General features: G+C 41.6%; 2 protein-coding genes across 3 annotated transcripts; both read right to left on the reverse strand.

Annotated features, from left to right (window-relative positions):
• Positions 1195–6752, reverse strand: LOC109724169 (U-box domain-containing protein 33-like). 2 transcript variants are annotated; one of them, XM_020252894.1, is made up of 8 exons: positions 6229–6752; positions 5289–5407; positions 4789–4898; positions 3974–4385; positions 3753–3884; positions 2981–3511; positions 2019–2741; positions 1195–1681 (listed from the first exon to the last, which is right to left on the reverse strand). In XM_020252894.1, exons 1-8 carry the CDS (start codon positions 6632–6634, stop codon positions 1499–1501), a joined length of 2616 nt encoding a protein of 871 aa, XP_020108483.1. In that variant the 5' UTR covers positions 6635–6752; the 3' UTR covers positions 1195–1498. The 2 variants fall into 2 exon arrangements, with proteins under 2 accessions (XP_020108483.1, XP_020108484.1); XM_020252895.1 differs by having other exon boundaries at positions 3753–3875; positions 6229–6751.
• On the reverse strand, positions 9167–12818 carry LOC109723899 (probable protein phosphatase 2C 4). Its single transcript, XM_020252403.1, has 4 exons — positions 11059–12818; positions 10847–10960; positions 9773–10037; positions 9167–9678 (listed from the first exon to the last, which is right to left on the reverse strand). Exons 1-4 carry the CDS (start codon positions 12421–12423, stop codon positions 9563–9565), a joined length of 1860 nt encoding a protein of 619 aa, XP_020107992.1. The 5' UTR covers positions 12424–12818; the 3' UTR covers positions 9167–9562.

Genomic DNA, 12818 nt, shown 5'->3' on the forward strand with positions numbered 1-12818 from the left:
TTATTTTATTTTTTTTTTTTGTGGCCCAAGGTGCAAGTAGACTATTATTAGCGCACAAAATGGAATTATATTTTTTATCTTCGACCACCTACTAAAACATGTTATAATTGAATTGCTCAACATTTAATTTCAGCAAGCTATTGTGCTATACAATAAAAATATATCAGCGACTTGATTTTGATGTTACTATATAGATTGTTGGATGATACACGTTTTTTGTGATGACAATTCTTGTTACAATCAATTGGGCTCTGGATTGAAGAAGGTTAACACCAAAATACTTGTTCTCCTCATCATAATAAGTGCATTTTACTTAGATATCCATTCCCTCCTCTCTTTCGCAATTTGTCTCAGAGCATTGTTAGGTAGCTTAAAATAGCGAAAATCATAAGAATATAGATCTTCGCTTGCATGGGCAACCTGTAACGGTGCTTTTAATTGCGCAAAAATCGAAGTATAAAGCTAGATCGATAAGTATATAAATTGTTTGGCATTTGATGTGTTACCATGCCACTTTTCTTGCAGTTATTTGACAGAAAAGAAGATAAGGCCTAAATATTCTCGGCGATTGAGTGATACTCCCTCCATTTCTTCAACCGAAGTATGATTTGGTATCTCCGTTCATAAACTCTCACTTCGGATCATTCAACTTGCTGTTACGAGATTAAGAATGATGTTCGGTGTGAAAGCTTCCTTTGTTCACAATAAGATTTCCCAGCGAAGGCATGGTTTTTTGTTGTGTTTCGACTGCGAACGCTTCCCATGTTTCAGATTTTTGATTTTGTGGTTATGGATCTAATGATTCTGCAGATTTTTGTATCGTAGCTGTGTTCCAATAAATGTCATCTCTTTCTCTCACTGATAAAAGTGATTGCTGAGTGCTGCATCATTCGATGCTGTTGGTAAGACTTTGCTTCATCTGCTGTGAATCCTGTCACTGCTATGACTTGGTTTTTGAGTTTTTACTGCTCTAGCCGCGCGGAAATGTCAAAAATATGTTTCAAGTGCATTGCTTATATTGATTGCCATCACCTTTTGCTTAAGGAACCTCCCTCATTTGCGAGAGGTCGCAGGTTCAACTTTGGATATTTTCACGAACGCAACGATTCAGTATTACACACAATATGTACCAAAACTGTAAAAATTCTATTCATTTTTAAAATCCAAAAAAAGAGGAGAAATAGAAAGAAAGAGTTATACCAAATGACAACTGTCGTATTGCATAAGACTGGGCCACAAAGGATTGTATATAAATAAGCCAGTGATCATCAGGGTACAAAAATCTCACCAAGAACTAAACCGCATTTCTTTTTGCATAACTGCAGTAAACTCTAGTCTTCTACAGCTAGGCTACGTCGATATCGCTATGCTATACACTTTATGTACAAAGCTACATCTGAATTTACACAGATTTACACAAGAAACAATAAAGAAGATGATAAAACAACTGTTGGTATTGGATATTGAAATACAAACAAACTCTTCGCTATCCAAATCCTCAAGATTGGCAAAGCCAATCCTGGATGGCGAATCGAAGAGCGTGGTTGGGAGTAAGATTCAGGTGCTTTAGCTTCAAATTGGTCATAGGAGATGTTTCTCTACCATTCTCCAACCAACCCCGCAAAGCGCGCCCTTCATAAGTGAAGCCATCCGCCGCCACCTGTGGATCATGCATTATTTCCTGCCAACACAAACAAAAAAAGGGTACTTTTAAATGAGTTCCAAGATAACAGTTTGTACGTATTGCCATAAAGCCATTTACTAAGAAATTCTATTTAGGCTCAAATTTGGCTTTTTAAAACCTATATATAATTCCTCAATTTCATCAATTCATATCCTTCTACCGAATAGGAGCTCCTTTTATAGTACCAATTTCTTTATAGGGTCATGCTGTTTTTACTATTAATAAAATTGTGATATTAATAGCAGTGTTTCCTGCGTATTTAGTCCTTTTTTCCCGAAGGATGAACAAATCACAAAGTCTCAAAGACAATATAGAAAGACGCAGTTTCACTCGCCTGAAGAATTGGGCATAGGAAGAAGGAAGGCACCGGCCTTTCCTTCATCAAATGTAGCTGTTCCAACTCCCTCACAATTTCCGGCGTCAACTCAGGCCGATCACGAACATTCAACTCGCAGCATTGCAAGCCAAACTCTGCGAGCCTTATCGCCACATCAGTTGGCCACTCTCCAGCTGTCGGATCCAATATCGATGACAGCTTCCCCAATGACATGCACCGCCTTACTTCATTCGGTAACCCTAGAGGCAGTTTTCCTGTGAGAATCTGAAGGATAATGATCCCAAAGGAATATACATCGGACTTTGGAGCCAAAAGTTCGGTTCTCTGATATTCCGGGTCAGAATAAGGGAATGAACCTTTAGGCTCTGTGCTTCTCCGGAACAAGGGGTAATTTACTGTTTCCTCAGGGACTAGTCTGCAAATACCGAAATCACAGATCTTGGAGTGGAAGTTTGAATCGAGAAAGATGTTATCAGGTTTTAGATCACCGTGGATGATCTTTTCCGGTTTGGAGGAGTGCAGAAAGAGGAGCGCGCTTGAGACCTCAGCAATAATCCTGGCACGCATTTTCCATGTTAATGGTGGATTGGTGCCTCGCGAGAAGAGGCAATCTTGGAGGGACCCTTTTGGTAAATACTCGTAAACAAGAGCTAGGGCTTCTGGGCAAGCACCGATTAGGGTAACAAGATGAGGATGCCTCAGTTTGCTAAGAACATAAACCTGTGGGAAGATAAGAGACGTAAATGTGGGTTTAGTCGCATTTTAAAGTGTGTAGTGGGTCATATACGCAAAAGATGGAAGAGCAAATTCTATTTACTGAATTTGAAACTTTACAGGGTATGTAGTTAATAGAAAATTTTGTAATGATATTATCTAGAAGGATGAGAGTAAAGTGCTTAAAAGAAAGAAAAATATATTAAAAAGATGGCGGAGAGAGAGGAGGATACAGAGCTCCATACCTCTTGTTGAAACTCCATGGAGCCTCGGAAATTATGTGAAAGCAATTTTTTGATCACTACACTTCTACTCATAATTTCTCCTTTATATACACAAGCATAGCCTCCTTGCCCCATTTTGAAGCTTTCCGAGAAATCGCAAGTAGCAGTTTGCAGATCCGACAAGGTGAATTCTGTGAACTTATACGAATCGTCGACAAACCCGATCACATTGCAGTTCGGAGATATGTTGTGGCTGCGCTGGCCAACACCTTTGTCTGCCTGATGTTTGATGTTTTGTCTCTTTAGCTTGAGGATCTCAATGGAAGACTGGATGGCCTCAAGTTCCGCAGCAGCGTCATCCCTGCAAAGGGCCGCTTCTTGAGCACGGGAATCAAGGACGGCTAACATCCTCATGGCACTTTCCAGCTCTCTCACATCTTCATCTCTCTGATTCAAGAGCTCCTCACGCCGTCTCTTGATGGTTAACAACTGAGCTTCAAGTTCTTCTCTAATTTTGGTTTCACGGGCTTGGGCTGCTTTAGAAGCTTCAACCTGGCCAAAGCAGGAAGTGATAGAATAAGCTAAAGATGGGAGTCGATACGAAGGGGCAGGAACAGGCAACGATCCAATAACTCAATCTAGTAGTTCATCAGAATACACAAGCAAATAAAAAGAAAGGAAAAAAAAAATATTGATTCATAATAAATCATTTAATAAGATAGTAACATTATGACATATATTCTTCTGAACCATTCGTAGAAAACAAACAAAAGAATACTACATGTACCCTTACCCTAGCAAAAGCTTCTGCAACTTCCGATTCTATTTGCTTGCGCTTCACTAGTTCTGCAAAAGCCGCCTTTTTAGATCTTTCGGCTTCGATTGCAACTTCTTTGAGATTGTCATACACAAAGTCCTGCTCAAGCTTGTCAAATATTAAAACAGTACAACATGATTATGAAGAATTTCCCTAAATCAATTAAGTAAAGCCAAAGATCATCTCTATATATGTACCTTTTGTTCTGTCTCCGATGAAAAACCGGAATCAATTCTGGCTAAAGGAGTTGGTTCTTGTAAATTTAAATTACCAAAAACGTGAGTATTATACATAAAGTTGGTATCACATTCTGTCAGATCTACACTTCTGTCTCCGTGTGGGTCTGCTGTGGCGACAGTGTCATTTGCGATATATTCTTGATTGGGTATGAGACTGTGGTTGTTAAAGTTATTTAAGGAACTAAAGCATAGTCTTTTTCGAAGTGTGTTGTCATCTGGACCATAAATAGAGAAGTAAGAGTCTGAGTCTGAGCTGGCCTCCCTTGTCCAGATATGTCGGCCTTTGCAAACAAACCATATTTCGCAAAATGAAGGAGCATATTTTGCCAAAAAAGCTGCCTTATTATAGATCCCTTTCAACTTGAAGCAACTGCAGACATATGAGAGAGAGCTAGTGTTAGAAACTGTTGCGAAACACTGCATTGTATATATGAGAAACTACAAATACTGGTTTGTGAATACTCTTATTTAAAGGGTAAATGGAACATATATTATCTAGTTTATAATCTGCAGGGTCTATAGTAAACTATAGGTATTCATTTAGTTAGGTTCTTTTCGAATGACAGAACGAGAAAAATATTAACCACCAAAATTACCACTAAAGGTTCTAAGCATATGATTGCAAAGTTAAATAAAAATCCTATATATGCAAAATGAAATCCGCAAATTTATCTGCAAATCAAAAGACATATCAAGTAGGAGTTTCCTGATTATTCTTTTATGAACATAGCAGAATATAAAGCCGGATAAAGATAAGGTAGAGGACTACTCACTTATCCGGTGTTGACCCCATAATGAGCTTCTTGATCCCGTACTGCTCCACCAGATGAACGATTCCATTCTGAATTTGATCAGTTTCAGTCACAATAATGCTTGCTTGCACCTGCAGAGAGCAATTTTTATATGCTGATCAATGTATAGCGAATTGCCAACTATGAAGATCCAAGAGTTCGGACAAAGCTAAATAAACTGATGAGAATTTATGCCAAGGAACTCAAAGAACTCCAAAATTTTTACTTCCGAGTCATCACAGAATATAAAGTTCTGCGGCATTCAATTTGATGCTACAGCAAAACGCGCACTTTAGCAGCCATAAGCTTTTCTGTTACTGAATGTTCTGAGGGCCCTTCTTAAGGTCTATTGTCCTAATTATGCATTTCCGATTTTTAGACAAAATAATACAGACATAAGCTACAGGCACCGTTAAACATAAAGAAAGGTAATAAAATAAATGTTATAGAAAGCAAAAAGAGAAATCTGGGAAGAGAAGCACCTGAGCCTTTTGACAAAAATTCACATAACTCAGTAGAATTTTCTTTGTTGCTTCTTTCTCCACCAATCGATGATTAGACACCAGTTCCTCATTTGCTTGATTTACTGGAATCTTTCCTACTGAAAAATGTGTGATGTTAAAACTGGTAAGACAGTATACAATGATAAAAACAGGAGCGAATTAAAAAAGACAACAATAATAATCCAGGTGAATAGGTAGAAAGAAAAACAAAAACAAAACAAGAAAGAGAACAAGTTGTGCATTGATCACAAAATTAAAACGGGCATATGAAAACATGAATCCCATTAATTTGTTGAAGATGAAACTAACTAATTGTAATGTAAGCTTCAAGGTACTATTGCAGTAATATTAAGTGTTCAAAGGAAACCCTGATAAGTTTTGGTAATAAAGCACAAATTATCCGCAATCTGATATAATCATAATTTAATTAGATCTGATATCAACATAGCATAAACTAGATAAGTGTACAAAACTAACCCAGCAAATTGATTCAGCAACAACATTTATCAATTACTACAAGGCAAACACCTAAAGAACTATTGGAGCAGATCTAGGGAAGAAGCATAGATGAACAAAATTAAGAACAAAAACTAAGATAAAACAACCATGAACACCAGAAAGAAATGGCGAAGTTTTTACAAACTGAGCCCTTGCAATTGCAAGGAGCTAAAAAATAATCAGAACAAGCAGTAGACATATATAGAGGCATCAATGACTCATTCAATTACACATAAATAGATGAATAATTAAAGGGGGGAAAAAATACAAACTTTACGTGGCGACATGAACGATACATCTAGAGAACCATTTAATAGACGATCGCAGTAACCAATAGGAAGAGAGAGAGAGAGAGAGAGAGAGAGAGAGAGAGAGAAGAAATTAGAAAGGAAAGATAAATTTTAGGGTTTCGGAAACTAACACAGGGTGGGGATGACGGGGGAGGGTTGGTGCACATGGACGAGCCCGATCTCCCTACACCCGAACCTCCGAAACGCCCAGCGGAGCAACCCTAGCGTCTTCTCCGGCGACCTCCCCACGGCGACGTGGAGCCTCCCCTCCACCCGACCGTCCCTCGCCCCCGGCGCCGGCGCCACCCGCCGGAGCCCCATCATCGCCGGCCCCGCTCCTCCTCCTCCTCCTCCTCCGTAGCGTTCAACGGCGGGTCTCGGGGGCGGCGAGGGGCTAAGTATCTCCATGGCTCCGACCTCGACGAGCTCCTCCCCCTCGTCTCCTCTGGGAATGGGATTAGGAGGTGAATAAGCGTTACCGCGTGCGGGATAAGCCCCCTCTCTTATTCCGCTCCGGGGAATACTAGTAGGGAGCATCAAAACGCGGTCTCTCTCTCTCTCTCTCTCTCTCTCTCTGCGGAATTCGACTATTCCTGTCGAAGTGTTTTCTTCGTATTTTCTTTTCAGGGATCTTTTGGCATATTCCTCGTCTGCGATCTAATATATACTTGTTTAAACCCCCATAAATAATTTAAAAAAAAAAGTTAACATTTTTTTTATTAAATAAACGTGTTTTTGTTTATTCGGATGGAGAGTAGTTTGGTCTACATCAATTTTTTTGCAGGGGAGGATGCGTTCTCACTTTGAACGGACTCGTTGTGTGAAAATAGTTGGTTTTTTTTTTTTTAGTTCTTTTTCTATCTCCGAATAATAATATTTACTATTGTAGTTTAGTGTCTTGTTATTATATTTATTATTATTATTATGAGATTGTAGGAGGGAGTAATTAGGATAAATAGCATTGGTCAACGTTTCTATGTAATAAGTCTTTGTTTGTGCATGTTGGAGTACTTGGTAGACTCCCTGTTCTCCCCTAACCTAACACGCGCATCATGAGCTTGTACTCTCTCTCTTCCCCTCTTTGCAGGTAGATGACTAAGTTTGACATTTTTAGGTTTTATAAGAAAATTTCCTCTCTTTTGCTTACTAAGTACAGTTTATATTTGTAAAACAGCCGTTAGTTTCTAAAAGCATAAAAACTAGTAATTTAGTAGAATTTTAAATTCAAAATGTCTCACTCTGGTACCACATAAGATAAACGGTCTGTTTCTAAACGTTTAAACTAGTAAATTATAGCTCAAGCTTTACTATGGTACTCAAATGGATTATGATTAGAGATTCCAAGGTTCTTTTCCACAACTTCAAACTATATTATTCGAAGCATTTCGTTTTCTACCAAGAATAACCGAGTGATTGATCAGCTTAATTTGCGCAACAAATATCAATCGTAGCAAACTGCAACTCTTCTTAATAATTGTAACTACTATTGTGTGGAGTGGTTGCTTGATTCGCTGTTTTCGCTGACTTATTTATTGATCACAGATAAAATTTTCTAGTGATATATATAGAGAAGTGAATGAATATACAAAATGTCTGAGACTGATAAACTTTGCAACAAAATTTTTACGGAAAATCAGAATGGAAAGTAATCTTCGAAAGGAACAGTAGTTATTTTTATTTCAGAGGAACAGAACAAGATGAGCTTGAAAGGAAAGGCACTCAATTTGAAGTATCAAAGTTCATATTCCTAATTTTGCATTTGAGTAGATATAACTCGGTCAATCACTCAACAAATTTGAAATCCTCTATGAGTTCAATCTTAGATTTGCCATTAATTGATTGCATACATACCAATCTAGCTCATTAATTTAATTATTACATAGAAAACCCGGCCCTATCGGACGAATCAGATTGACTTATGTTAAAACAGATACAAATACGATGACGTGGATCATTTTAGTAGTTGTTTATCACAATAACCAAATTAAAGCTTTTCTGTCATTTTCTCGCGTGTCATAACAATCTCAAGTGGTGTCACTCAGATTGATCTAAAAGCCTCTGAGCTAATGCTATGAGTAGATATCTGCATAAAAAAATTGCCATATGTACATAACATGATGAATTGTAAGTCCGCAACTCGGAAGCATATACTGATAATATGCTGTGTATATGTAGACCACTTTCCTAACAAAAGAATAATGTACTTCTTGAAGAATCGAGTTGGTGATTAAAAATATTGTTTTGAGCAAGTCATTGGCAGTTAAGTCTCGAAGCATCCAAGCAAATCAGGTGATATTGAAACATCACAAGTGAAATGGAACAGCTTTAAGAATGAATTATCGCAATCAAACTCAATATTAAATCATCAAAAGAGGCATATCAATGGACTGAAGCAACAATGAAATAACTGTTACTGCCCGTCGGCTTCAGGAGAATGTTTTGACGGAGCAATGGCGTTGGCGTAAACTGTGAGTAGAAGCATTCTATAAGCCAAAAAACAAAAAAGTGGTAAACTATTTCCAAATTATTGCTTTGAGCAAGTAAAATTTTTAGAAGAAGGTGATAATAAACACTATTTCAAATATCTGTCTCAGTGTCAGCTGTCCTGGTAACAGTTCTGCAGTATAATGAGGGGACAACATTTATCTTCTTGACAAGAAGGAAAGAACAAATTGAGATAATTCTAAGGAACGGACAGCGTGATTCTCTGGGCTTACATTACTTAGTGAGAATTAAGATTTTTTTCATATAAACTGAAAAGAAGCATAAAACTTCTTCAAATGTTTATTCCTCTTCATTTTCTCTCTTGTTTTCGGAGGGAGAAAAATTTTGATCTGATGAACAAGCCACTGGCCAGTATTTATAGTTTCAGTATCATTTCTACTGTTCAATTAGTTCTATTTGGTTTATGATAGCAGTAACAGGTGGTGAACCATAAAATAGCAGGACTTCACCAATCTTAACATCTCAAAGCTATATCCATTGTTCTAACATGGCGAACCAGTTAAAAAGCAACAGTTTGTCTCAAAAAACTTAACAAGTAGCAGTCGCTTTGCTGCGGCTCAAAACTTAACATTTCAAGGCACTTCAGTTTTCTTCGTTACGTCATGAAATATGTACATAAGTCCAAGTCTCAACGAACTCAATACAGCCGTTATTTGGAAACAAACAATTGTTGAATTTAGAGAGAGAATTTAACAAGAAAACCAGGGGGGGCAATACATGGGCAGTAGTCGAACTCTAACAAAGAGATAATTATTAGATATCCATGTCCTTTTCTACAACAGTATAAATTAATCATCAGATTCCTCAGCTCTTCCGCGCAAAGCAACCGACTCCATTCCCTGTGCACTCAAATTCCGAAGCTCAAATGGCAAAGTGAAAAGGCAACGGATCGAAAACAGCAGCGGCCTTGAAACTTTCTGTGATCTCTATATATATTCTTTCTTATAGGTTTTGGGTTATTTACACAGACGATCTCCATATTCGTCCTTCCAAGGAAATGATTATGATGGAAACATCGTCATGATACAGTCGTCGCTCTCCTTGCGGTATTTCAATTAACTCGTGGAAATCCATGCCTGCAATTATAATAAGAACACTAGATTAAGTGTACTTGTGGCTTTTGATTCTTTATGTGTTCTAATTGTTGTTAACTTTTGTTGTTCTTCTTACCAGCTTTACTTGCTGCTTGTAGCAGCACTTGTTCAACGAGGTATTGAGCTGGATCGCCTTCAGGGTTGTTTGCAGCGAACATCCCAACTTGAGCAACCACCTCTTCGTTCGTAAAATACTGGTAAAGCCCATCGGATGATAGAATTAGAAACCGGTCCTTCGGGGTGAGTCTGTGGTACCGCAGAAATGGATTGCATGTGATGTACGGGGCGGTGCCAACATAATCGACCCTGAACCTCTCCAAGAGTGCTTTATTCCATTTGGGCTTTAAAGAAATGATTAGGAACATCAGATAATGGATAATTAAGATATATTTAGTGTGGCAGAATGTCCTAGTTAAACTCCAGGAAAAAGTTATATACGGAATTTAGTTAGAAATCCTTTGTTAAATAAGTTTGTCAAGGCCAATTGACGCCTCACAGTGATGGAATAGTGAAAGGGAGGGAGAAAATTTGAACTCAGATATATGACACAATCATGTAGTATGGCAATGTGTACAATCAGAGCACGATGACAAATGAAATTCAACCCCTCAGAGGTACCGTGAGAGTTCACAATCTGATTGTTCGTTGCTCCTACATAACGACATCACATAGTTAGTTCTCGAGACAAATATGCACGCAATTTGAATGATCGTCCTATACTAGGGCTTGTTATACATTGGTCAAAAGAAAGTTTATACGAACGTAACCAAATTCTTGTTTTGAAGAAGAGACTGACTGCTACAAGAATTCCAGATTTAGATTTTCCGCCCTTTAAGATAGCAGAGTAGAAATATGTAGCTGATGCAATCCTAATGTCGGAATAGTTCTAGTCGACCTTCCTCATGTCAAGGTGTAAACAGATACCTTTTTACGGTCTTAAACCTGTAATGTTAAAAATAAATGATGTGCCGGTAATCATCGACTAGTTTCTAAGCAGTGGGGTGATGAAATCAGCAAAGTTTTCGGTCTCATATTACTGCCACTGTTGCTGCATAATTGATTCATCCACTTGATTTATCGAGATGAATTGTTGATTTTAAAGAAGAGAGGTCGGAAGAAAAAGCTCTGAGATTGCGCTGGCGAAATATACCTGCTTCAGATAGCCGGCCCCGAAAGCTCTAGTGACCTTCAAAGAACCCTTCACCCGGCCGTTCACCACCGAGGAAGGATCCTCCGGATGTTCATGTCTTATTCTCCTCACTTCCTGAATCAAAACCAACGCAACCAAAATCAACAAAAGCTCAAAACCTCCAAAGCACGATTCGGAAGAACCGAAACACAAATCAGAAGTTAGCCTCTGACATCATCGACCGAAGTGCTGTGATCCAGCGTCAATTGCATCGCCGTCAAGCCCGACAGCTCGTCCATCTCATAGGCCTCGAGCTCGCGGAGCATCTCCAGCTTAAACCTCTCCAGGTCCTGCGTCGCCTTCCCGAGAATTCCCGTGAGATCGGGCTCGCTCTTCTGCGCCAAGACGGCGCGGCTATCCCCGACATTCATGATATAGACGTCCTCCCCCTTCATGAGCAGGACGAGAAGGCAAGAGCCCATGAGGGCTAGTTCGGGATTTTTCGCAAGCATCTTATCGGCGGCGTTCAAATAGGCCTCCTCCGTCTTTCTCAGAGCCTGGGAAACCGCTCTTAGCACCTTGCGGTGCTGTACGGAAAGCCCCGAGTTGGATTTGCGCAGTTGGGCTTGCAATTTGCGATCAAGGTCGGATCTTTCCTCGCCCCAGGCCGATTTGAGGCACGCTCCGAGGCTCTGGCGCTCTTCGTCGCAGCAGTGGAGGTGGAGGTGGTCGTCGCCGTCGTCGCCGTCGTGTCCGTCCCGTTGGTGCTGCTCCCAGAGGAGGCCCCTGAGCTCGCCGTGCACGGCGGAGTAGAGGTTGGAGAGGAGGTAGTCGGTGGCGTCGGGGCCGTTGAAGCCGTCGTAGATGCCGACGAAGACCCAGCCGTGCTCCTCCGACACCACCACGTGGACCCGGTCCTCCCCGGCCTTCCCCTGCGCCCACTGCACGCTCGCGCCGCGCGCCTCCGCGAAGCAGGGCTCCTCGGCGCCGTGAGGCTTGGGCTTCATGGGGTGGGGGTGGGGGTCGTGGCTGCGGCGGAGCTTGGAGGCGGGGGCGACGGCGCGGGCGACGGCGCGGGTGAGGCCGCGGAGGAAGGAGAGGTTGGCGGCGCTGCGGCGGGAGCGCACTGCGCGGCGCTCGGCGATGATCTGGGAGACGCTGCGGTGGAGGCGGGAGGAGACGGAGGAGGAGGAGGAGTGGGACGGGGAGGGGCGGTCGAGGGGCCCGGAGAAGAGGGCGGGGCGGGGCTCCAATGGGCCCGACACGACGGCCCGCTCCGGGAGGTGGTCGGAGACGGGGCCCGAGAGGGGCCACGAGAGCGACGCCGAGAAGCGGGGGAGGGGCTGGAGCGGGACCGAGGCGAACGAGCGGGAGCTCTCGAAGGACGCGGCGGAGGAGCACGTGAGCTCGTTGAGCAGCTCCGCCGACGTCGAGAGCGGGGTCGACGGGTTCGCGCTGATGGCTGCGCCGGAGATGGAGAAGAAGGAGCCGCCGAGGCCGTCGTCGGGGAAGGGCTCGGAGGCGACGGAGACGTGGCGGCGGCGCCCGTCGTCGGCGACGGGGATGCAGGGGCTGAGCTTGGCCAAGCCGTTACCCATTGTTGGGGAGGAGGAGCGGGGGCGGCTAGAACGGGAACGACATGGAGGATTTGAGAACGGAGGTGGAATTATGGAAACAATGGAGGAGGGGAGCGGAGGAGAGAGGAGGAGAGTTGACTTTTAGGAGCGGTAGAGGGGAGAGTGGGGAGGGGGTTGAATGTTGGGGGAATATCTCAAACTTTTTTGGGGAGTTGACTCCCAACTCTACAAATCCACAAGCGAGGTTGAGTTAATCCAATGAGAGAGAGAGGGAAATAGAGAGTTTTTTTTTTAAAAAAAAAAAGACCTTTTATTTATTTATTTAGTAAAGAAGTGGGGGAGAAGAGGATTGTGGGGAGCGGAATTAATTGAAAAATGAATTGAATGGATTTAATAAGATTGGGGGTGGTGCGTAA

This window comes from Ananas comosus, linkage group 18 (assembly GCF_001540865.1).
Source record: "Ananas comosus cultivar F153 linkage group 18, ASM154086v1, whole genome shotgun sequence".
Taxonomy (NCBI): Eukaryota; Viridiplantae; Streptophyta; class Magnoliopsida; order Poales; family Bromeliaceae; genus Ananas; species Ananas comosus.